Source organism: Podarcis tiliguerta (assembly GCF_965153285.1).
Source record: "Podarcis tiliguerta genome assembly, chromosome: 2".
NCBI lineage: Eukaryota > Metazoa > Chordata > Lepidosauria > Squamata > Lacertidae > Podarcis > Podarcis tiliguerta.
In genome coordinates, this window is record NC_139535.1 from 117,052,285 (window position 1) to 117,077,846 (window position 25,562).

The 25,562-nt window shown below is 51.5% G+C and overlaps 1 protein-coding gene across 1 annotated transcript in view; it reads right to left on the reverse strand.

The window, feature by feature from the left end:
- The window catches only part of MBD6 (methyl-CpG binding domain protein 6), a 29,111-nt gene that overhangs the window by 1,753 nt on the left and 1,796 nt on the right, over positions 1-25,562 (reverse strand). Inside the window, exons 2-12 of the mRNA XM_083428195.1 lie at positions 22,265-22,414; positions 21,303-21,439; positions 20,674-20,776; positions 17,429-17,594; positions 14,499-15,764; positions 7,386-7,924; positions 6,319-6,460; positions 5,233-5,414; positions 3,822-4,313; positions 2,933-2,982; positions 2,748-2,823 (exon numbers count right to left, since the gene is read on the reverse strand). Coding sequence (XP_083284321.1) covers positions 2,748-2,823; positions 2,933-2,982; positions 3,822-4,313; positions 5,233-5,414; positions 6,319-6,460; positions 7,386-7,924; positions 14,499-15,764; positions 17,429-17,594; positions 20,674-20,776; positions 21,303-21,415 — 3,129 coding nt within the window. The 5' untranslated portion in view covers positions 21,416-21,439; positions 22,265-22,414. The remainder of the gene's footprint in view (positions 1-2,747; positions 2,824-2,932; positions 2,983-3,821; positions 4,314-5,232; positions 5,415-6,318; positions 6,461-7,385; positions 7,925-14,498; positions 15,765-17,428; positions 17,595-20,673; positions 20,777-21,302; positions 21,440-22,264; positions 22,415-25,562) is intronic.

A 25,562-nucleotide genomic window follows, 5' to 3' on the forward strand; every position in this document is an offset into this window, starting at 1 on the left:
GGGAAGGGGTGTGGAAGAAGGAAGGCAGAGGCAGCAGGCAAAACGCCCCATAAAACAGAAGGAGGATGTACATGCAACAATAAAACTAAACTCTGCAGTGGGTACTAAAACTAAAAGGTATAGCTAAGGCAAGCTGGGACAGCCCTAGTCCAGTGATAATAGCACAAAGGGTGGGAATAGGATGGAGTGCAAAAGAAATCCCTTCCTGGGTCCAGGCAGCAAACTAAGGGGAAGGGTAATAGCTCAGAGGCAGAGCATATGTTTGGCATGTCAAAGGTCTCTAGCCTTCTACCACTGAACCGTGAGCCTCCCATTACGATGAGGGCCAAGAAGAGATGCGGGCTGAGGATGTATCTTTCTGGAGAACTCTCTTCTCAGCTTTGGGGTTGTAACAGAAAAGGCCTTGCTAATTCTCCTTGCCAATTGCTGATACAAAAAACTGGTTTGTTCCGGAGGGTTGATGCGAATATGAACACATAATGAACACCCAATACTCTTTCCTGCTGGCAAAACTGTACAGTAGCAGAGTGGAAAACTAAATGGATTTTGGCAAGAGGTGGGAGGGGTGAAGCAGTCAATGCAGGTGTCATTGCAGCTGGCAGAATGGGACAGGACAACCAATCTTGCCAGTGGGGCACAATCCAGTTCTCCAGCACAAGCCCCACTGAAGTGAATGAAGCTTTCTCGGCAGACTGTGGCAATGGCTACTTAGTAGATTGCAGATTTCCCCCCTCAGGGAAATCCAGATTCCCATCAGTGTGTCCTTACAAGAATGACATACTCTACCCATCTCTGCTGTTGAGATCATCTTCAACAGCCCTATTCCACCTTCCCTCAGCGGAGAAGCAGGGCTTGCAAAAAGTTGTGCCTCCCTTTCCTGGGCTGGGGCACAAGGAAGTAACTTCCACTTCTGAGCGTTGTCACGAGAGCAATTACGTCAGCCATTGCTCCAAACAATTTCTCCCTCTTGGCAACAAAAAGGAAAGGCAAAGGCTCGAACTTAAAATCCTCTAACTTAGGGCAAGCTTCCAATGTTCCTCCAGCTGCTTTCATAGTCCCTCAGTGCCCTGGAGTCACCCTCCCTTGGGAATTTCCCCTGGTGACTTCATCAGCTTCCTGTCAGCTTCTCTTGGGTCCTGCTGCCCTGTGGTTTTAGGGAAGATGTCCAGAGAACCACTTATCCCAGCCTCTGCCCGTCCTGGGATCTGCTGACGTTGCTGCCTCCTCAGAGGTCCTGCTCTGGGCTTGTCCGGTTGATATCCAGTGATGGGTGTGTTGGCCTGTTTATTCTAAAAGGCCTTTGGACATGGAGGTAATGGCTGGCAGGGGGAGAGGTATGATGGTTTTGCTGCTGTAGCTACAGGTTTCTACCCTGTTTTTGTGCACACAGCTTTGAGCTTAAAATAGTTAAAATCATCATGTTCTAAGCTGCCTTAAGCACTTTCAAAAAGTGACATGGAAATGTTTTAAACAAAGAATAAAATCACCAGGGCATGGGAGTGATAATGTAAAATTGCAGGACACCTTTTAAGTCTTCAATTTTAGATGAATTTGCATTGCCTTTTCTCCGGTTGTTTTGTTTTTTGCTCATCTCCAAAATGTAGAAAGCTTTTTGATCAATTGTTTATTTTAAACTGAAAACACAAAAATCCTGATGAAGCCAATGGACACCAGAAGCCAGACTCTTCCATTTGCGGCACAATCAGATCCACACAGTGTATTGATATTTTTGCTTTTCAGCGACAGTAAGTGCTTTAAAGGAAATGATTATCTGAAGACATAAATTGTGGCAATGAAGTGGGGGGTGGCCACTTGTGCATTGCCCCCAAATAGGAAAGGCATCACCCTCACCACCAAAAAAAAGGGGGGGGGACAAAAGAGGGTACATATTTATGCAAAAACATTGCAGGTGCTAACATGTACCAATGCAAATTTAGGAACTACTGTTATTGAAACAGAAATGCATCTTGTCAGATGCATTTGACAAGACTGTGATCATGTGAGCTGTGTGTGCCTGCTCAGTCAGCTGCCCAGGTGCCAACCTTCCATGGGCAATTTCAATGTGATTATCTTCTAGAAAATCCTGTTAGGAGAAGCCTCCTTACAGTTTCTCATCTTTAAACTGGCCTTGGAGCAGACCGCCCTTCACCCAGAGGATTGACCTCTGTAAGGCAGGACACATGGCTGCTCCACAATGAAGCCACAGGGGAGCGGCAAGAGGAAGACCCGGGGTTAGTTTGACAGAATACAGGCCATTGCCTGCCCCTGTGTGTAGCAGGGATGGTGGCTGAGAGTGCAATGGGTTCTCTGCTCTATTACGCCTCCTTGGTGCCACCCAGTGGTGTTTCACTGTGGGCCAAAAGGTCTATCATGCTCTAGGACCCAGGGAGCAGCTTGGAGGAACCCTTGCTGGCCTTCTGTGACTTTGAGAAGCACTTTGCCGAGAAAATAGTTTGCCTCTGCTCTGACTTGGGTGCCACGCAGGGGGGTGCATGAGGTGGTGACTTGTGGTTGCTCCCTTGGGTTCTCTTTCACCCCAAGCAGTTGGTTGAGTCTTTGCGACCTACAAATGTGGACAGGAGGCCTGGAGAAGTGCATGGTTAACCCTTTCCCGCTAGGTGTGATGCATGGGCTGTGTGTGGTGTCCAGGCACACGGGAGGAGGGAGAAAACAGCCTGGCTGCAAGACAGGTTGGTGCCTACCACTCTGAAGGAGGTGGCATTGGGGTGGGGTGGGGTGGCACTTACCAATGGGCTGGGCCCTGGATCAGCACTGGGACCCCGGATCCGTGTAGCTTCAGGTCGGGCGCTGGGCCGGGCACCACTGCAAATAAACAAGGGTGGACTAAAGAGAAGGAAGAAGCTTTCAGCGGCCCCCAACCTTGCTCTAGGTTCTGCCATGAGCCCCATCCTTTCTGGGACATAGTCCTCACCTGCTTTTTCTCCTCCGGCCTCGTCGGGCTGGTCGCCTTCCAGGAGGGCCCTGCAAGAAGGATGACTGGAAGGTGAGCATCTGCATCTCCACCCCCTCCTCCTGCTCCCAGTGTCCTTGGAGCCATCCATTTGCCCACTCAGCTCCACCCAGTTTGTCCATCTTCCAATCTCTGGACTCCTCAGGACCATTATGCAAAGGCCATTTTGAATATCCCACAAGGTTCATGTGCTCCCCTGACCTCTTCTTGCCAAGTGGCCCTGAAGAGCTCTGTCAATTTTAGTTTCATAACAAGCTAACTTCAAACTCACTAACTTATTAAACTGGTCTGTCTTTTAAAAATCAGAACCCCCAGTTTGAATGTAATGCTAAACTGAGATAAAAGTCAGACTTGATGGACACCCTCTTCCTGGCTATGCAAGGGTGTCGGGTGTCGGGTGTGTGAGTGTGAGTGTGCAAACCCAATGCTTCATTCAGTCTTGTTGAGGCTTGTGTGTGAAGCTCCCTAGCAGCCTCACTGAACACTGTTGCTGCTCAGCTGGAACAGGCCCTTCATAGCCAATGCAGAAGCAAGGGCTCAAACCAGAGGCTTTCCCTGTACTGAAAACAGCAGCGTTAGAAGTGCGTTGGTGCACAAAGGCCTCCGGTCTACCTAGTCCAGCATGTGGTGTCCAACTCAGATGGCCAGCAATATGGATGGGTAGCTGTCCATCATGGCGGAGCCATCCCATTGTCCGCAGCATCAGGAAAGCAGGAGACAGCTTGCCTCTGAATAGCAAGGGGGCCTTGAAGCCGTGCTCCCTCCCCCACCCCTTAGCCAAGTCAGGGTGGAGCCCATTTCCCAGCCACCCCCTGACTCCCTGTCCCCCTTGCTTTGGCACCGGACGTACCTTTATCTCCTGGACAGCAAAAGGGCCCGCTTGGCTTTCAGCACTGCTGGCCACCATCTCCCCGTTGCAGCGCCAGGCAGGATGGGACGGGTGCCCCGCGCCCAAGTCGGGAAGCTGGCCGTTGAAGTGCCGCCTGCCCCTGCCCCGCCCGCCCCCTCGCCGTCCAGACTTGCCGCCCCGCCCCGGCCCCCGAGAGAGGCTGCTGCCGGAGTCTCCGTTCAGGTCTTCCGTGCCGCGACGGGGCCGCTTGAGCGGGGAGCGCGAGCCGCTGGCCTCCTGCCCCAGGGGGGCCTCCTGCTGTCCTTGCCTGGCTGGCTCGAGGGCTCTGGGCGGCTCTAAGGCACTTGTAGGGGCAGCGTCCGTGCAAGGGGGGGGCAACGCAGTGTTGTGGCCGGGCTCCGTCTCTGCTGCAGGGGCCCCGCTGGCCAAGGCTGGGGCTGGGGCTTCACTCGGTTGCACGGACTTCTCTGGGACGCCAAAGCTGGAGCTCAGCTGGCAAAAAGAGACAAGGCAGCGGAGGAAATCCGTCAGAACTGTGCAAAGACTGCTTCTCCAAAAGCGTGTTTAAATTCACTTCTGCTGAGTCCATTAAAGCTGGCCTCAGTATTCAAAACATTCGTCTTTTCAGCAGCACCCTGTGTTAATATTTCTTTCACAAAGTCCAGCGGTGGGGAACCTGTGGTGTTGCAGAAGATGTTGGACTCCAACTCCCATCAACCCTGACCATTGGTCCTGCTGGCTGGTGCTGATGGGCGCTGGAGTGCAACAGCACCCAGGGTGTGCCTACCCCTGCTCCCCAAAGGACAGGGGCTCTATTTTCCTGCTTCAATTGCTCATCTCACCTTGCTTCTTTTTAATCCTTTGCCATCCCAGTGAACCAGCCTATTGGACAGTGTTGGGCTTTGACTAAGGAGATCCAGGGTCTAATCCCCACTCTGGCCTAAAATACATGTTACATGTAAACATACATGAACAAGAGCCCAGGAAAACCCTATCCTGATGGGTGGCAACTCCCCACCCTCACACTTCTGATCACCCTTACCAAAATCAGCTTTTCCTTCTCAAACAGCTGTTGACTACTGTCAATTATGTACTTTAGGCCTTGCCCCTGGCACTCACTCTTCACCTCACAGAGTTGTGAGGATGCTACCAGGAAGTAAGTGGGGGGGGAGGACACACAACTTGGTGAAAAGATGCAATTTTAAAAAATGGCAAGCATAACACTCCTAACCCATCCTATAACATTCCAAAATAGCCCAAATACAGCAAAGTAAGCAATGCTAATGCAGCATATTTGTGTACATTTGTGAGTTTAAGAACACTCAAAAGCATTTTCCCCCAAGTACTGGATCTGGGGTGTTTCTGAATGCCGCCCTTGGAAGCCGGATGCAGCCCTCGGCTCTCCACTTACTTGCAAGCTCTGGAGGAGGCAGGCCAGGGGGTTGGAGGCGGCCAGCAGGGGCAGCTGCCCTTGGAAAAGCTGGAGTCCCAGTGGCCCTTGCAGGCTGGGTGGCAGAAGCGGCTGCTGGGCCTGGAGAAGAGGGTTTCCAATCAGCGAGGGGCCGGAGCCTGGGTTCAGCCCTGACAGGTCACCTACATGGTGGAGAGAAGGAGGCCAGGCCGTGAACAATGTCACTCTCACACAACCGTCCCCAGGGGTGCTCCAAGGTGCCTCACCCCAAGAGCTGTAGTAACATCACCTGTTTTCGTATGTTCTCTACCCCTGACCAATATATACTGACTAAAGGATTGTCCCTCCAAAAGGGTGAAAGGGACTTCTACACATACACCTGCTGTCAACTGCAGTGGAATAATTTAGACATGTGCAGCTGCATGTAGCTCTTCCACACTTCCGCCTTCAAATACTTCTGGAATCCAAAGCCTGAAAACGTGAGAGCCCAAAATACCCCAATTTTGGGGGGGGGGAGCCTGTTCCCCTCAAGATCTTGCTGGACTACAGCTCCCATCATCCCTGAGCCTAGGCCATGCTGAGAGGGGCTGATGGGAATTGGAGTCCAAACTTCTGGGGTGGCTGAGTTTCCCAGCTTTGGATCGAGTGTGAGAATGCAAGTAAACAGAAGTCAGAGGGGTGTTTCCTCATCACCACCTCAATGAGCTGACTGGGTGACCTTGGCCACAGGTTTTTTTATTGTCAGTTTGGCTCCTTGCATGGTTTCTGTTGCCGGGGTGGGGGGTGACCTATGTGGAGCATTAATGAATGTGTAGTATCAGTGGCTGTGATTCCTTTTCAACTAGAGGTCCAAATAATAAACCAGAATGTGTGGAAGGGCTGACAATACAAAGCTGTAAAAGTAGGACTGTTTCTTTCTGCCGTGATACAGCTACATCCAGGCCCTGCTCAATCCCAGTCCCACCATTTCAGACAGGTTAGTATGTGGCTGCAGCTCCTGCTAGCCCCCCCCCCCCCGCCCTGTCGTGCCTTAATTTCTTCACCTTCCCAGGAGTTGGCCCTGCAGAAAGAAGGGGTTTAACTCACCCAGAAGTGTGGTGCTCAGCAATGGGTTCACAAGCTGAGGCATCAGGGGATGCAGCCGCCCTGAGGTGCTGGGGGCGCCCTCAGTAGTCGTCGATGTTGCGCTGGTGGAGGTAGGTGCCACAGGAGTGCCAGCCAGGCCAGTCTGGGGCGGAAGAAGCAGCGGAGGGTGAGGGGGGAGCCAAGGGGCAGGGCAAGCCCAGCAGCTGATTTGGGGAGAGCGCCTGTTGCTATGGCTCAGTGCTGCCGCATCCCACCCTCTGCAGAATTTCTGTTCTTTTAGAGCAGCCGTGCTTGCTCCTATCTCTGCAATATGGCAGGTCAGCCGAGCCTGCAAATGTCGATCTCATTCTTCATTATTAATTCCTGGCATTCTATAACACTACAGCATGACCAAGAATGAGACCCAGACACAGGGCACTAGGAGCAAAGCGGGCATGTGGCTCCCAGTCCCACATGGATCTTGGAGAGCCCTTTGCTTACTAGCCCCTCCCTAGAGAGTAAATCCCTGTCCTCCTGCTTTTGATGCTGCACTTCGGTATTACACTTTGGGATGCTATTTTGGTGAGGGCAGAGCTCAGCCTCCCACCCCCTGACGCTGGATGTCCTAGCAATGATTGGCAGGGATTCTGTGGGCAGAGTTGCACTGCACCCCTCTGTGGTATTTGAGGGGTATAGAATCACTCCACCTCCACCCACATGGCGATGGACAAATTATGGAAACTCCTTGAGCCATGGATGTTGTTTATGGGCCTCTGCAAAGTGACACCAAATACAATAACAACTGTTCCACCATTAGTTTGAAAGAAAGACAGAAAACATTGCTTTTCAGGTGTGTGCAAGCCCCATGCTTCCTGCAGCTGTCATCTCCTCCTCCCACCTGCTTTCAATCTGTGGCCACATTGCAAAAGGCCCCTTTAAGAGTTTTGAGCCTGGCTGGTATTCACTAAATGCAGTTCCTTCCTCCTCCCCAGTGCCCTGTGAGAGGAGAAGCTGCACCTGTGCAACTTCTACCTTCCTCTTAAAAGGAACAAGCAGCCCCCGGCAAACCCCGCCTGCAGTTGTCTTACCTGTGGGGGGCCTGGCCCAGGGTCAGAAGGGCCCAGGCTGGTCGCCAGCAGTGCTGAGTTTAAAGCTAGGACAGCTGGAGGGGTGGAAAGTGCTGGGAAGAGCAGGGGCTGCAGAGTTTCATGGAGGCCCGCGAAGGGCTCCAGCAGGGGCTCCGTTGCGGCTGCCTCCCTCTCCACCTCGCACGTTGCCTCTGGCAGCCCCAGCAGCGATGCCAGGAGTCCGCTGGGTTGGTGCAGCAAATCCAGGCTGGGCAGCACCAGAGGCAGCAAGGGCTGCCCCTCGGGGTCCCCTTGCAGGTTCAGAGGCGGCAGTGGTGTCTCCGGGCCCAGCGTCAGCGAGAAGGGGAAGGAGCCCAGTGGGAGCAGCCCGGGAGGTAGAGCGTTCCCAAAAGGCAGCGCCTGCTCCTGTGCCAGGAAGGGGAAGGGGTCGGGGCCCGAGGCCACAGGGCAGCCCAGGCCCCCGCCTTCCATTGCACTGGTGGGGACAGGGCTGGCTGCCGGCGGGGCTTTGGGAGTCAGAGGTGAAGCGGAACTGGCACCTGGAAAGGGACAAGAAAGGCACAGACACTGAGGAAGAGCAACGAGGCGCCTCAAGGACTCTCTCCCCAATACACTGTCCCAGCTTGCCCCTTCCCAGAAGGGCTTGTTCAGAAGAGGCCCACGAGAGGCCTGGCTTCCATGTATGCTCAGAAGGTGATCCTGCTGAGCTCAACGGAACTTATTCCTTCATTAAGCACGTGCAGGACTGCAGCCTTAATTCACCACCTTCTTTGCAGTTGTGTGGCAGACAAAATTCAACAGAGGATGCTTATCTCAGCATGGCACTGCCTGCACCTCTACATTTTTTGCCATGCAATTATTTCAGGCTCAAGAGACCTTCCCCACCAACCCATGGAATTATAATAATCCTGCTTCTGAGGCATCAGATAGACAGTCTGGCTATGAAGTCTTCTGTGACACTGCAGAGCACCTCCTGAGACACCACCATCCAGCCACTCAGTTCTGTTGGGCTCCCCATTAGGGTAGCCAGCCTTTAAACCTGCCCCTTAACAGCAGTCTGATCTGTATACATTAGCAAGCGGCAAGGTTCATCTCCCAGCTCAGAAAAGCCCCCCTGTTAATTGGAGTCACCGTGGTATAGAGCAGTGATGGGGAATCAGTGGTCTTCCAGATGTTCTTGGACTCCAATTCCCATCAGCCCCAGTCAGAATGATTAATGGTCAGGGATGATGGGAGTTATAGTCCAGCAACATCTGGAGGCCTCCATTTCCTGCACCTGGTAGGGTGGAGAGGCTAGCTACATCACAGCCAGGAGTTGAACTTAGAAATCAAAACTCTCTACACTCATAACAGCATTCAGGGAAGCAGGCCCTGCAATAGAGAGCCCCGTGGAAGGGAGGGAGGCAAGCACCAACATTGGACAGATTTCAGCATGACATGAAAGCATTTTCATTTCAAGAATTTCTGGAAGGTTAATTCTACATGGTCTCCTTTTAATACGCTACTGAATTATTTACGATGAATATCATTCTGTATTTTATTCTACTGTAAATCACTTAGAAATCTTTGGGTATAGGTGATTCATATAAATATTTTGAACAAAATAAATAGTGTGCTGAGCTTTGCTCTGAGCTGGGCAGCATCTCTCAGCCTAACCTGCCTCACAGGGTTATCGGGAAGACAACATGGCCTGGCAAGGGCCTCCATGTACTTCATTCTGAGCTCCTTGGAGAAAGGGTGGGATAAAAAGTGTAAGAAAGAATTTCTACAACTCAGAAATTTTTCTGCAGCTGGATTTTCTGCAGCTAAATGCTGAGAATTATTTGATGTTCGTCTTTTTTAAAGAGCAAAGGAGCAGGTGAGGCTGTTATTTTCCTGGTTAGCTGACACCACTAGACTCTTCCTGGCTCTTTTGCTAGCACTTGCACCATGCTCCACCTACAAGATGATGAACATCAAATAATTCTCAGCATCCATCATAGCTCAGCTGCAGAAAAATGCAAGGCTTTGTTTCTGGCTGGCTTCTACGCCAGGTATAGGATGAAGATGAAGTGGGTGCAGTGGAAGACAGGAGGGGCAGTGTACTTGGTGTCATGGGAGGGGCCACAGCACAATGGCAGAGAACATATTCCACATGTAGAAAGCCCCAGGCTCAGTCCCTGCCATCTGAAGACTGGGAAAGTGCCGTATCCAGACCCTATGATCAATGAAAAATGCTGTCCTCACTAAATTCCGTCTTCTGCACAGCTATTAGACATGCAGGGGCTCTCTCCCCTCCTTTGCACCTGGTTACTCTTACTGAAGCTCCTCTTAATACAACATCTGCTGCACAGCTGTGCGGAGGCAGCAATAACCAGTTCCTTGGCTGGACAAGCAAAACTGTTCCATGAGCCAGAAGGGCTCTGCCTTTATGGAAGCGCTGCTGATGGCTACAGAGGAGGAAAGAAAAGATTGCCCACTGCTAGCATCCAAGGTGTGCAAACCACCTTCTGCACATTGCTGTGCTTTCTTGGTAGCATCCACCTGTGTGGCTTTTTTTGCCATGATGGGAGGGATCCCTGATGCTAACATGCTTTGCTGCCAAGTTCTGGGAGTCAGTGGTGATGCCCACCGGGACTGCTGGGGTGGAAGAAAGGCAGCCCAGCAGCAGGTAGAGCCGATGACAGGCAAGGACAGCTAATGCTAGTGTGTCTTCATCCTCCCTGCAAGAGCAAGACTGAGATGGAGGAGTCTAGCACGCCCTAAACTGGATAGGCCAGTGGGGCCTGCCTGAGGGCAGAATGAGGTGGGTGGGGCAGCACCCCATTTGCCCTCCCCTGCCATGAACCTTTCTTCTTCTTCTTGATGCTAAATAGCAGACACGAAGGAACCTCTATCAGAATGTGGTCTGCAGAGTGAGGAAGACAAGAGGTTAACCGATGTCTCCCCCAGGGTGATCCTGCTGAAAAAATCCCCCCTTCCTTGCAAAGCTACTAAGTGCCTCGGGAGGGATTCTCCCTGTGCAGGGAAGGGTTAGAGTTCCCCAACTCTGTAGTCCAGACTGGGGGAAACCCACCTGCTAGTTAGAGCAGTGTGGCAGAATTTGCATTAATGGTTGATGTAAACATGGAGCTTGGGCTGGAGGCATGAGATCCAGGTGCAAAAGGGAAGCATCCTAGCTGACTGGTAGAGCATCTGCTTTGCATGCAGAAGGTCCTGACATCTCTTGGGAGGCCCAGAATGTTCCCAGTCTAAAACCCTGGCAGGACACTGGCAGTCCGCACGCAGACAGCACTTAGCTAGAGGGACCGGTGATCTGCTTTAGTATAAGGCAGCTTCCCCTGTTCCTAGCAGCACTGGTGAAAGGAGGCAGGCAGAAAGTACAAGTACAGAAATGGGGAATATGTGACCCTTTGGATGTTAAGGACTCCCATCAGTCCAGCCAGCGATCAGGAATGATGGGAGACACCTGGGGGGCTGCGGCCCCTGCCCCTCCCAAAAACCTCCCTAATGTAAGGTTTGCAAGCAAGGGAAACCACCATTTCTGGACAATGTTTCCAGAATATTGATTGGAAAGAGTACTAACTTTTTTCTTTTAGCAGAGATAAGTACAGGGGCTCAGGCCTACATGGGAGCCCTGTTTTCTGCCATGAAAGACACCCCTGATCCTTTATGATGGTGTAAATAGTAGCACCAATGTGCATGTTGCTTCACAGAGTATAAGAGAACCGGTCCCCTGCCCCCGTGATCTTGGTCTAAAATTCAAGAGAGGAGAAGACAAGAAGGGCAATGGAGGTGTGTGTGGGGGGGATTGTGATTCTAATTCTGAATTCTAAATCTGCGAGAGTTTTGGTGCTGAAGGAAAGTCCATGGGTTCCTTTTGCCATCTTTTCATTATTACTTCATAAAGGTAAAGGTAAAGGTACCCCTGCCCATACGGGCCAGTCTTGACAGACTCTAGGGTTGTGCGCCCATCTCACTCAAAGAGGCCAAGGGCCAGCGCTGTCCGAAGACACTTCTGGGTCACGTGGCCAGAGTGACATCGCTGCTCTGGCGAGCCAGTGCAGCACACAGAACGCCGTTTACCTTCCCGCTAGTAAGCGGTCCCTATTTATCTACTTGCACCCGGGAGTGCTTTCGAACTGCTAGGTTGGCAGGTGCTGGGACCGAGCAACGGGAGCGCACCCCGCCGCGGGGATTTGAACCGCCGACCTTTTGATCAGCAAGCCCTAGGCACTGAGGCTTTAACCCACAGCGCCACCCGCGTCCCATTACTTCATAGCTCATATTTATTCCTGCATTGCAGGGGGTTGGACTAGATGACCACTGAGATCCCTTCCAACTGTACAATTCTATAAGCTATTTCTGTGAAGAAGGGCAATGGGGTCAAAGTGAAGCTCACAAAAAATCATTGTGTAAAACCACGATGTGTCTTGCTGTTTGGGACATGCTCTTTAAAAGGCCACGGATAGAAAGAAAAGGGCAGTGCCAAGTAGCCAGGGCTGAAGGGGAGAAAATGTGGGTCTGTGTCGGACCAGACCGACAGTGCTTGCAAGACTTCTGCCGACGTCAGTGGAAGACAACCTTCCTACCTCTCTAGCAGGCAGAGAGGCATCCACACGTCTCCCCGCTTCTTTCTCCACAGTGTCTGAAACCACCCTGCTTGCTTAGTTTTTCTTTTGCACCCAAAAGACTATGCATTCATTCTGCAAGCAATACTTCCAGCTGCCTTAGGGAGGTGGCAAGCAGGGCCATGACATTGGTTCTGCTGAGGGACCTGAACACCTTCCATCCCAGCTGGTTATTTGAAGCAGGTGTGGGGTATCTGGGCCAGGCTTGAATGCAGTCCTCCTGGTCTCTCTATCTGGCGCTTGGAAGCACACAACTACCCCAGCCACCTCTCCCCTCCCCAGGCCACCCCCTCCCTAATGTGAAAAGGATCTAGGAGTCTTGGTCGACCACAAACTTGACATGAGCCAACAGTGTGACGCGGCAGCTAAAAAAGCCAATGCAATTCTGGGCTGCATCAATAGGAGTATAGCATCTAGATCAAGGGAAGTAATAGTGCCATTGTATTCTGCTCTGGTCAGACCTCACCTGGAGTACTGTGTCCAGTTCTGGGCACCACAGTTCAAGAAGGACACTGACAAACTGGAACGTGTCCAGAGGAGGGCAACCAAAATGGTCAAAGGCCTGGAAACGATGCCTTATGAGGAACGGCTAAGGGAGCTGGGCATGTTTAGCCTGGAGAAGAGGAGGTTAAGGGGTGATATGATAGCCATCTACAAATATATAAAAGGATGTCATATAGAGGAGGGAGAAAGGTTGTTTTCTGCTGCTCCAGAGAAGCGGACACGGAGCAATGGATCCAAACTACAAGAAAGAAGATTCCACCTAAACATTAGGAAGAACTTCCTGACAGTAAGAGCTGTTTGACAGTGGAATTTGCTGCCAAGGAGTGTGGTGGAGTCTCCTTCTTTGGAGGTCTTTAAGCAGAGGCTTGACAACCATATGTCAGGAGTGCTCTGATGGTGTTTCCTGCTTGGCAGGGGGTTGGACTCGATGGCCCTTGTGGTCTCTTCCAACTCTATGATTCTATGATTCTAACCCTGCTTGGAACTCTCCTTGACTGTTATCCCCTGACTAGAATCTGCCAAGGAACTCTGATAATGCCTCTGGCGTATCTGGGTGGAGGAAACAGGGGTGTGTGGCGAAATTAGCCCACTGCACAGAGATAAGATGCACATTAGTTGTTCTGCTCCCCATCTCAATTAGGATGAATTCTCCTATTTAAAAACTGAGGGCTGGCTTTGCTTCCCTGCCCCTTGCTCTTCCCTACCCATTCCTTTTTTCCTTATTTTAGGTTGTAAGCCTGCAAGAAGGGACTGCCTTGTTTTCATTGACTGTACATCAACTGCTCTTTGAGCTTTTTCAGCTGAAGAGTCAGGTAAAGATTAAATAAACAGATAAAAGAATACCAGTCCAGATTATGTGACCATACAGCCCACATTGTCTCTCCTGGCTAGCGATTGCTCTCCAGGGTCTCAGGCAGAGAGGTCTTCAACCCCCCCGATATCTGCCAGGGAGTTAACCTGGGGCATTCTGCATGCAAACTATGTCCTCTATCCCTGAATTATGGCCCCGCCCTAAGTAAAGAGGTAGCAAAATTTTCTAGGCACCGGCTAGAAGCAAACAGCCTTGTGAGCTTTGAGGCAACCCAGTCACCAGACCCAGCTACTGGGCACCTGGATTTTTTGTACCCCCCATGTATAAAAGCTCAGGGCCACAGTAACTGTGTGAACAGAAGCATGTGGTGTGTCCCCACACAGGTTTGGTTTTTACCCCAAATCTAGCTGGATTAGTGGAAGGGAGTTTAACCTACAGGCCATTTTCCTGATCCAAGTGCGACCTGTGCTGCTTTTCTTGCAGTGGAAAACAGAAATCCAGTATATACACAATGCAAAACAGCTGGTGAGATGAGGGGCTGATTTTGATCAGGAAAACTGTCTGAGAGAAAAGGTTAAGCGCCTTTCTGCACCACCGCTGCTCTGATCAGATGCAGAAGCACCTGCAACCCCATTAAAGTTAGAACAAAAAAACGCCAAGCCTGGTTTGGCCCTGAGAAATAAAAGCTAGCATGATACTGGTTACTAGATGTTGACTGAGGCAAGGCTTGACCGAAGGGAACATTCTCGCTTTCTGTTCACACACAGAGAGGCTGTAATCCCAATGCACTTATACTGAGGAATAAGCCACATTTGAAATAGCAGGGCTTGCTTCTGAGCAAACCTGAGCTGCCTACCACTACCCTACAACAGCTGCTGAGGGTGGAAAGGCTGTGGCCGAGTAACATAGCTCAACGCAAGTGAGCTAAGCCTGGGCTTCAGCCAGAACGTGCGGAACTACAATTCCCATCCTACTGGCCATGCTGACTGGGGCTGATGGGAGTTGTAGTTCCACAACATCTGGAGGGCCACAGGTTTCCCCATCCTTGGGAAGGAGGCATATAGCAGACACCTCACTGCCTCCAGGGATGAGCTTCCCCCCAGTCCTTCCAGCCCTCAGAGGTGGTGTGGCGGGGAAGGAGTTTGCCTCTGTGAAGGGCACCACCCACCTACAGACGCACGGACCTACCTGGGGTGCCGTGTGATCCGAGTGGGGAGGCAGGCGGTTTTGGCTGTGGGGGGCTCCCTGAGATCTGTTCAGAAGACGCCGAGGCCAGCTGGCCAAAGAGGCTGAGGAGCTGGCTGTTGAAGTCCTGAAAGGAGGGCAAAGGGCTGGGGCTGTCGCCGGCGGGGGTCGGGGGCACCGGCGGGAGGCCAGGGGCGGCCAGTGAGCTCACGGGGGGAGCGAGCAGGCTGAGCAGGGACGACAGCGGCTGAGCCGGAGCCCCGGAGCTGGGGGGTCCATTCTTGGCCTCCCCTGCCGGCAGCTGGTCCCGAGGCCGGGGGTGTCGGGTCGGCGTCTCCTCCGGGTGGGCGAGCCCCCCCGCCTGCCCCGCCGAGTGGGAGTCCTTGAGCAGGCGCAGGACGGTGGGAGAGCGGCGCTGCCGCCTGGGCGCTCGCCCGCCCACCATGGACAGTAGCAAGCGGCTGGGTAAAGTGCTGGCAGCCAGCTCGTCGGGACGCCCCCTGCTGGCCAGCTGGGCCTTGGCGGCTGCACTCAACAAGCTGCTGGCTGGGAAGGAGCCTGGGCCCTGAGGGTGGAGCAGCAGCAGGCTGGGCGGTCCTTTGCCTTCCGGGGCAACTCCTAAGGGCACTGAGGGCAGGTTATTGCTGCTTTGGTTGGTTAAGGCATTGGCTGGGGCCGCTGCGTCCAAGCCGGGGGGCCTGGCAGCTGGGCGGTGTCCAGAGAGGCCCTGCTCCGAGGAAGCTGAGGAGTGCCGAGAGCGCTGCGGGGACGGCTCGGCGCTGCCTGCCGGCGATGAAATGGAGGAGAGGGTGGTGGGGGCGGGTGAGCCTGTGGTGCTGGTCTGAGACCCCAGAGGCACCGGCCGGCTGCTCCAGGGGCCGCCCTCCTGGCTGGACGACGCCTCATCTGGCGGGGGGAAGAGGAGGCAGCTGGAAGGGGGGTAGGGCCGGGACAGCGTGTCTGGGAGGGCCTTGCTGGGCAGGAAGGGCCCCCCCACAGCACTCAGTTCGGTTGGGAAGGACGGCCGGGTGTTGCCATTGGTGGTGGCAGGCAGGCGGCCTGGGAAGACATCCCCAAAGAGAGTGTTGTGGTGGCGGGGGAAAGTGGAGCTCGGGCTGGACCAGGTGTTGCCATAGCGATCCGAGGGGCACTGCTGGTAGAGTTCAGGGCCCTTCGCCAAGGTGGTGGAGGCTTTGCTGGGAAGCATCTGCTGTGGGCGACTGCTGGGCCCTGGTGTGGTTGGGTGAGGCAGCTGGGTCAAGCTGGGCCCTGGAAGCAGATAAAAAAGGCAACAGATGCAAAAGGCAATCACTGCAAAAGCAAACTGCATGGGCCTAAGCAAAGTTAATGTTTCAGGGTTTTAAAAAATATATATACAGTGGTGCCTCACAAGACGAAAAGAATCCGTTCCGTGAGTCTCTTCGTGAGTCTCTTTGTCTAGCGGTTTTTCCGTCTTGCGAAGCAAGCCCATTAGCTGATTAGCGGATTAGCGCTATTAGCAGCTATTAGCGGCTATTAAAGGCTTAAGGGATAAGCGGATTAGCTGCTAAAAGGCTATTAGCAGCTTAGTGCCTTAGAAAAAGGGGGTGAGGAGCGTAAAAAAACCCCCAGGAATCGCAAGACATTTTTGTCTTGCGAAGCAAGCCCATAGCAAATTCGTTTTGCAAAGCACCTCCAAAACGGAAAACCCTTTCTTCTAGCGGGTTTTCTGTCTTGCGAGGCATTCGTCTTGCGGGGCACCACTGTACTTTGTAAACCACTATCTTTGCATTAACTAATGATGATGGCAATGCAAGTGATGACTCTGGTGGTACTGGAAGATGTGGAGCAGATACAGAAGACAAAAGTCACCAGATGCAAAAAAAAAAAAAAAAAAAAAAAGAGTTTAAGATAAAGCTGATGTCAAATACATTTGGGACGTTCCTAATTCTTCCTTGGGGACGTTGTTCAATGGTTATACTGGTACTGTCCAAATCTGTGATGTCTGAAGCACATTTTTTCTCACTGTTGAGGTACATGTGACTTCATAGTACTTGTAGTGTGAAAGGATAAAAGTTATATCCCACTTTAGGAGTATCCACAGTGTTACTTGTTTTTCTTTTCATGTTTCTTTTACTTTAAAATAAAGGTACCCCTGACCGTTAGGTCCAGTCACGGACGCCTCTGGGCGCTCATCTTGCTCTATAGGCTGAGGGAGCTGGCGTTTATCTGCAGACAGCTTCCGGGTCATGTGGCCAGCATGACTAAGCTGCTTTTGGCGATCCAAAGCAGCGCACAGAAATGCCGTTTACCTTCCCGCCAGAGCGGTACCTATTTATCTACTTGCACTTTGACGTGCTGTCGAACTGCTAGGTGGGCAGGAGCAGGGACCGAGCAACGAGAGCTCACCGTCACGGGGATTTGAACCGCCGACCTTCTGATCGGCAAGCCCTAGGCTCCGTGGTTTAACCCACAGTGCCACCCACGTCCCTTCTTTTACTTTACATAATCTCAATAACCGAACAACAATAAACATAACATACAAATAATTAGAGGGCCATTCCCCTTGTCGTTCACACATTACACTGAATATTTGTACAGGGTGTTTGGACACATGTGCAAGTGCTTGTGTGAAAAGAGTGTACACTTGCTGATTTGTACAGCTCAACTGCTGTGGACACAGGTATACAAACTGCACACTCACAGAATATTACACGCAAATAACTTTATGAGCGTACAGATCAAATATTTGTGTACACAGGTTGAATTTGATGTGTGAGCACCCATCTAAGCAGGTCTCCTAAATGGAAGAAAGTCCAGAGCAAATGACTCACACTGGGGTTGAATAGGCTGGCTGGCTAAGCCAATTCCCAGTCCCTAGCGCTGGCCAGGTTTACAGTGCTACCGAAAAGAACAGTGAAGGAATATGGCCCCGTGTGGGAGACTACAGTTACCTGGCCCCAGGTGTGGCAGGCTCAGGGGTCCATGGCTCTCCATGCTGCGGTACAGCGTGGCCATAGCCACAATTTTCCGCCGGTGGTTGCACAGCTTGGTCATGTCCTCGTCGCCCTTGCTTCCTTCACTCCCTGTCACCATTGCTGCTGGGTCGAAGTTGAAAACCTAACCATGACGGGGTGGGAAGAAAATGCTTAAAAACAGGAGGGCACCTGACCAGTCCGGGGGAACGAGGTGATAAAAAGAGACTGCAGGGGGAGTCAGGCCACTTCTTGTGGTCCAAGTTAGAGTCAGTATGGTGCAATGGTTAGAGCACTGGACTAAAACCTGGGAGAGGAGGGTTCAACTCCCCTCAGCCAGGAAGCTCACTGAGTGAGCCTGGGCCAGTCACTGCCTCCCTGCCTGACCTACCTCACAGGGTTGTTGTCAGTGCTATTTTTCTAGAAAAAGAGGTGCCAGAACCTGCCATAAATGCATCGCTCGTTCTTTTAGAATGGCAAGAGTGCTCACCTGAGAGGTGCTGGAACCCGTCTTAAGAGGCCCAGCATGGCCTAGTTGTCAGGAATGATGGCGATTGTGGTCCATCGGTGCCTGGAGAGCCAAAGGTGCCCCAAGCCTGTTTTAAGCTCACCCTTCCTCCAAGGAAATCACAGAGGAGCATATATGGTTCTGCCCTCTGCGCTACAACCCAGGAGTGGGGAGTTAGGCTGAAATTTTGAATGACCCGAGGATACCCAGTGACCTTTGTGGTTGAACAGGGATCTGAATCCTACCTTCTCCAGTCCTAACGCAGCACACTAATGATGACTGTTACCTTAATGACCCCATAATGCAAACGTGCGCTGATTCTTTCACTAATTCTTCTCCACATACAGTCATCCTTAAAGCAAGAAACTAGAATGGAGGGTCATCCCAAAGGGTGGGAAGCCGCAAAAGAGCAAAACAGACGCCCACAAAGCTCCAACCTAAATTCTGCACCAGCGGAGATTAAATCTTGAAACCTGAATAAACTGTGCAAATCAAATTAATCTGCATACGGTTTGCACAATTAATTCTGTCTGTTAGCACGGGGGCAGGGGGACAAGCAAAGAGCCACGGAGAACACTTAAGCAATGCCCCTCTTCCCAAACCTCTGACATCTTAGTCATCTCCCCTCTGCCTTCTTTCTCCAAACACCGTTCACATGTTTTCAAACGTGTCTTTGCATCAAAAAGGACTAGTACCTTGTTCTTTAAAAAAACAAAAGCTGAGATTCTTAGGATGCCAAAGGCAGTCTGATTTCCACATGTGTGTGGTGTGGTTGCTCACAAGGGGAATACAAACAGCTCTGGTTACAACTGTCCCCTATGCAGCAGGTGGCTCTGTCCAGCCACAAAGGAGAAGAAACAATGGACTACCGGGTCGTCTAGCTCAGTATTACTACGCTGGCTGTGGTTCTCCAGGGTGTTGAACAGAAGTCTCTCGGTTCAGCCCTGAGTATGCCAGGGACTGAACTTGGGGCCTTCTGCCTGAAAGGCAGGTCCTCTACCTGCTGAGCTACGGCCCTTTCCCTTGCCGCAAAGGCAACTTTCCTTGAAATGAACAGCAGCAGCACGTGTGCCAGGTGTGTCCTAGCATGCTCTGGTCACACAGAGTGAATGTCAACAAAAGGCCTGACTTGGGACTCTGTGTGAAGCACCCTGGAGCATCCCTATTTCCCCCCAGAATCCTCTGCAACGTGCAGAGGTTCTTGGGCAAATGACAGCTGACTTGGAACAGGTTTCCCTGAGGTGGAGAGCTGGAAAGCCCCTGCACTGTGAGGAGCTAGGAATGTGCTGTTGGCAGAAGGGAGCCCTAGATGCTCTGCCAGCTTCTGCTGCTGCTGCTGAATGACAAGATCTGACCCCAACCAAGCCACACACACACACTTTCTGTTCCTTTCCAAAATAGCTACTGGTGCTTAGTGTGGTGAACATGTCCCCGCTCACGGATCTAGCATGCTGCTCTTCAAATTAAAGGGCAGAATTTGGCAGAACTGTAGAGGGTCAGACCTTTTTCTAGCCTGAGGATCAGAGAGCTGGAATGCCCAAGCCAAACAGGGCAGCACCCACCTCTACAGCAGAAAACTCCCTCTTGTATGTACTCTCTGCAAGCTGTATTCTGCAGCCTTGAGTTATTGTGCAGATTAAGCCAATTTGCCTTTTTTCTCGTTTTGCCTCCTTTAGTCTTCCCATAGGGAGCAGCAAGAAATTATAGGGCACTGGAGCCCCGTCCTTAGACCAGTAGACATCTTATCCCACAGCCCCACCCCCCCTTCTCCCGGTTTCTGAGAATCAACCAGGCTCTGCTCTCATACGTTTAAGTTTAGAAACGTCCTTTAAAAAGGCTGGGAATCTTTAGGAAAGTGAATGCCACATCCAGCAATTCTTTTCAGCACTTGTAAACACTCCCCATATTTAATTCCCTGTAATCTACCTCCACTGTCAGAGGCAGGATGCTGGGAATAGCACTCAGGTCCTGCTTGTGAGCTTCTCACAGGCTTATGGTTGGCCACTGTGAGGATGTTGCGCTAGATGGAGTGGTTTTCTGTATCCAGTTTCAGGGGCTAAATTTCAAAGCTGTGGAATGAGCTTTGACAAAGAGGTGCCTCCCCAGCCCACGTCTCTGGCCCAAATGGGCACTCTGCAGAAAGCAAGAACAGAAATGGTGGTAGTGCTGGGCTGGTGGCCCTTTGCAAGTCTAGGCTTCCCAGCAAATGACCAACTCTCCCGTTTTCTGGAACGAGGCCTGGCCACTAGCGGAAGAAGGACTATGGCTCAGTGGTGCAACAGGTGCTTTGCATGCAAAAGGTCCGAGGTTCAAGCCTTGTCATCCCCGGGTCAAGTTGGCAATGTTCCCTTCTCAGAAAGCTCTGGAGAGCCCCTGCCAATCTGTGCAGAGGGCACTGAGCTAGATTGGGTCCATGGGCTGACTCGGTGTAACACAGGCTTCCTCAACCTCAGCCCTCCAGGTGTTTTTGGCCTACAGCTCCCATGATCTCTAGCTAGCAGGACCAGTGGTCAGGGATGATGGGAATTGTAGTCTCAAAACATCTGGAAGGCCGAGTTTGAGGAAGCCTGGTGTAACACATCCTCCAAAATTCCTACTGTCAACCTTTGTTCTCCTTTTGTTATTCTCACTACTTGGGCAAAGGTTGAAAACCTCCAGGCCAGAGTCCACTGCTGGTGGCAAGCACAGTTTTGGTTCTCTCTCCCAAGTTCTGTACCTTATGCATGTTGAGGGGACACTCCAGGCCACACTTGCATGTGCCGTCCGCCAGCAGGTATGCACGAGTCTGCTCCAACGAAGCCAGGCTGGTGCCGCTGGGACTATGGGGGAGAGGGGAGAAAGAAAGAAAGAAAGAAAGAAAGAAAGAAAGAAAGAAAGAAGTGTCAGGGGACTAGTACACCAGGGGGACGAACAAGAAGCTCACCATTGGCATCCATCTGTCTCCAGAGACAATGGAATGCACCTCCGAGGGTGAAGTCAAAGTGCTGTGTTAGAAGCACCAAAGGGTGCAAGCCAGGACGCTGTGTATGGGGCTCCTGGGCTGCCCAGACGACAAGACCCCCCTCTTGGCCTCACTGATGTGGTCCAAAGGAAAGCAGAGCAATACATTTGGCACCAGCTTGGCTGCAGGAGTTGCAGGAAGGAGGCGTACAAAGCGCTATCCAACCGTCTTAGGGACTCCACTCTGGGTTTGTGTAGGGTTTACTCCTTAGCCTTTTCTTCTCCTGAAGATATCCCACAAGGCCGTGCAGGTTTAGGATCAGAGTTTCCCTTCTCCTAGATGGGCTGCCTTCCCAGGTGGATGAGCCCCATCTGCCCCAACACCGGATATAATGCCAGGCTTACCTGATATAGCGCACTCCACCCTCTTCCACCATGCGCTGCCAGCCCACGGGCACAGGTGTGACTGCCAGGCGCCCACCTCGATCCACAACAGAGCAATCATCGCCGCCATTCATTGTGCTCCCTCAGCACTTGGGCACCTGAAAAAACCCAGAGGGTCACCAAGATGGCAGGCACAACCACCTTGCCTGGAGAGGGGTGGGGAAGGAAGGAGGGAGGAAGGGAGGGCATGTAACCCAGTTGCAAACTTCTCAAGCCAACCCTAAGCTGGGAATGGTGCAGCCTAGTTGCACAGGCCACAAATGGCAAGACCTGATAGAATGGAGCTTACTTTGGTCTAGGGACTTCAGCTGCCTCCGGAGAACAGTCAGCCACCCTAGAAAATGTGGCATCAGATTTTGTGTAATCACCCCCAAGCCTCCCCCCCCCCCCACACACACACCTACCTCCCTGGTGGACATTTTGGAAAAACGAAAACAGATAGACACTGATTCTTTGCTAGCTTGAAAAGCTCTAGAAAAGAACCAAGTTACGCCATCAGCAGAACCACACAGCAGAGTGCTTGCAGGGCTGTACCATGTGGAGGAATCTCTGTACAGAGGGTTTGGAGGGCATTTTTTGCTTCGTTTTTAAACACAGGGGAGCATTAAGAAACCCTTGACTTCCCCTACTACCACTTGCCATCTGAAGTGATACAGTCCCACAGGGACTCTGCTACATGATTCTTTTCAACACAGAGATCAGCCTTTAGAATGAGGAAAGGAGGTGATAGCAGGGTGTCTGAGGTGAATCGGGGAGTCAGGCGCTGCACTCCCCAAGCCCCCACTGCCTGCCTGTTTCCTCTGCCCCCTCCCAACACTCCCCGGGCAGCTCTGACCTACTAAACTCCACCAGGAGGGAGCCGTGAAACGGCAAACAGCTGGCTGATCCTTTAATCCCAGATCTGCTCTGCCGATGGCTCCTACCTGCTCATGGCTGCAAACCTCACGGCAGGCGGCGTTAAGAGTGGGCACGATCCCTTCAGGCACTCATAGCCCAGCAGTCTCTCTTCTGGGGTCGGGGTGGCGTCCAGTGCGGCGAGCTCACACCCACTCTGCAGCCACGCTAGCCTACACCTGGAATGGAAGGAAGACATTGTTATGCCATCACTAAGGGGGAGAGAGAGAGGAGATTCCCCACAGCCTCCCCCACGACAGGGACCGTGTGGGCCAAAGGTATTTGCTAAAGACAAAGACAATGCTCAAGACCTGCCTATTTCACTAGGGCCCTTGTCAGGTCAGCAAAACCCCTCATTAAGCTCAGAGTTGAGGCACACTTAATTATTTTGTGCTGCAGAAGGTAGTCAAGCAAAGACTTCACCTGTAAAACATAACGCACCCGATCACATCCTGGTCAACTCATTGCTAATCATCCTCGAATTAAGACAACAGCCCACCCCCCACCCCCTGGTTTTGAAATCCCAGTTGCTACGGTGGATTAGGATTTCAACTTTACCCACCTTGTAAAGAATGGGAGAATGCGGACACCCTCTTCCCACTCTGACTGCAAGTACAAGAGACTGGTTGAAAGGGTCTAAAGGGAAGGGAAGCCATGTAAAGCCCTGGAGAACCCATGTGGAGATCCATCTTTGTCCACCTGACATCCATCCCAATCTCCAGGCAAAAGCCTTGGTCTACACATTCAGCAGAATGAGATCATAACGTCCCCCAATATAAGTCTTTGCAAGTTAAAAGTTGGCCCATTTAGCCCAGCTGCCGTGCTAGCTTTCTGCTTGCGGGGAGCTGTTTATGGAGGGGAGCATTCATAAATGTCACCTGCCACCTCAGAGCTTCCCCCACCTTATTCTACGGCACCAGGTCAACATTTCCAGAGAGGGGGTAACTAAAAGGCAGGAGTCGTGCCTACTGATCTGGAAGACTACCTTTACTACATTGGTGAGCCAACTTTTTCAACACAAGGGCCACATTCCTTCATGAGCAACCTTCCAGGGGCTGCTTGTCAGTGGCAGGTGGGGGCAGAGGCAAAACGTGGGTGGAGCCAGAAGCAAACATGGGCAGCGCAATCAACGCAATTCTTACTTTTGTGCAGCAAACTACATTCCAGACAAACCCCAAAGTTTTCTATGCACCAGGGATAGGGATGCTGTGGCTCTCCAGATGTTGCTGGACTTCAACTCCCATCAGCCCCACCCAAACAATGGTTGGGGTACAGCATCATCTTGAGGGCTCCAGGTTCCCCATCCCTGCTGTAGCTCATCCACACGGAGGCATCTCTCCATCTTCCATCCAGGTAAGATACTTTCCAGCCTGGCGAAAGTACTCAAGGAGGGCATGGAGCTACACTGGTGAGGGGCATGGCTTGGGAGAGTCCTGGGGACCAGGAGTGTCTTATTTGGTCTCCAGGTTGGAGGTTCCCCATGCTCAGTCAAATTATGCACAAAGTTAAGCTATAGACTTAGTCCCACCTTGTGGGACTGAAAAGGTGTTGTGATGGCCATCAAATTGGAGGGCTTTTGAAAGAGGAGCAAACAAAATCATGGAAGAGACTATCACCGGCTATTAGCTATGCTTGCTCCACCATCAGAGGCAGATTGCCTCTGAATACCAACAGAGCTGATCCTATGTTTTTCTCCCTGCTGTGCTGCAGGATATTCTGCAATGTAGCAGAAAATTACCAGGTGAATAATAATAGTAGTAGTAATAATCTATTATTTATACCCCGCCCATCTGGCTGGGCTTCCCCAGCTACTCTGGGCGGCTTCCAACAAAATATTAAAATACAATAGTCCGTCAAACATTAAAAGCTTCCCTAAACAGGGCTACCTTCAGATGTCTTCTAAAAATCTGGTACTTGTTGTTCTTTTTGACATCTGGTGGGAGGGCGTTCCACAGGGCGGGTGCCACCACCAAGAAGGCCCTCTGCCTGGTTCCCCGTAACTTAGCTTCTCGCAGCGGGGGAACCGCCAGAAGGCCCTCAGAGCTGGACCTCAGTGTCCAGGCAGAATGATGGGGGTGAAGAGGTTGCTTCAGGTGAAGCTTTAGCCCTTACTGCAGCCTCACACCAAGAAGCTTCAGCTGTTGATTTTCAACTCTCAGTAAAGGAAAAGAGTGGCTACCTGAATGGGTACTAAAGTCCGCAATGGGACAAGTTTTTCTGCAGAGATGCGCAGATGTCATACAGCTGGTGTTCAGGTACAAAAGGTCAGAGAGCGTAAGAGGACAGCAGCCTTACAAGTCAGTTCAAAACAGATAGTACCCCACAAAATGCCTGCAGGTTACCAGCCCATCTGCTCACACAAACTTGTAGTACAGTTTACAGACTATCTTCACCTGCCTTCATAAAGCTTCTCTGACTGGTTCCCTGGAGGCAATTCTTACAAACCCCAGTCAGTCAGGAAAATTGTTATTTTGAAACTGGGAAATCTAAGCCCATTAAGACAGCTCTGGATTAGAGAGTAGGCTGTACAACAGGTCAAATACCACCTCAGAGCAGTCTTAAAACCCTAATGTCAACATTAGGGTTTCCAACAGGAAAACCAACAACAGCATTGCCTGTTTTAGTGCCTTTAAAAGCTGCTTGATATGTAGAAATCTGGAGAAAGAGCAGAGCAACCATGGATCAGTTTAAAAGCTGACAACCATAGTCACCTTGAACAGCTGCATCTGAACATGTCAAACTCAGAAATCCAGGAAAAACATACCAGAAAGGGTTAATAATAGAGGCAGTAGCATGCCAACAACTGGCTCCATCTCCTGCCACTCATTGGTAGAGCCAGATGTGGGTGGGGTTAAGCCACTATAAAAATTAAGCCTCTTGCCTCGAGCCAACTAGTTATGGGAAGGCTAGTGGAGGGGAGAAGGGAGAATGCTGGCCTGCCCAACTGAGGAATCATCCTAGAAAGTTGAGACAGTAGGAGAGGTGAATCATTTCTCCCTTTCAGAGAGTTGTATGGTATTTACCTTGCATCTTCTGAGAAAGCAGGGAGTGAACTTTTATCTCAAAAACACCAAAGAGGGAAAGAGGGAAAACTGGAATGATAGCAAAACACCCTCCTTCTTTAATTAAGCAGGATTTGTCTTTCGAGACGGACAGATGCCAACAGTATTTGTAGCTGCCGTTGAGACTAGGTGCAGCATAGAGGGAAACCTGCATTCTGCACCCAGGAAAGCTCTCTATGGGAGGAACTGTTGGGAAGAAACAGCCAGATCCTCAAATGACAGTGCGCTGGAAAATGCTTAGACTCTCTTGGTTCTGCTCCTTGGG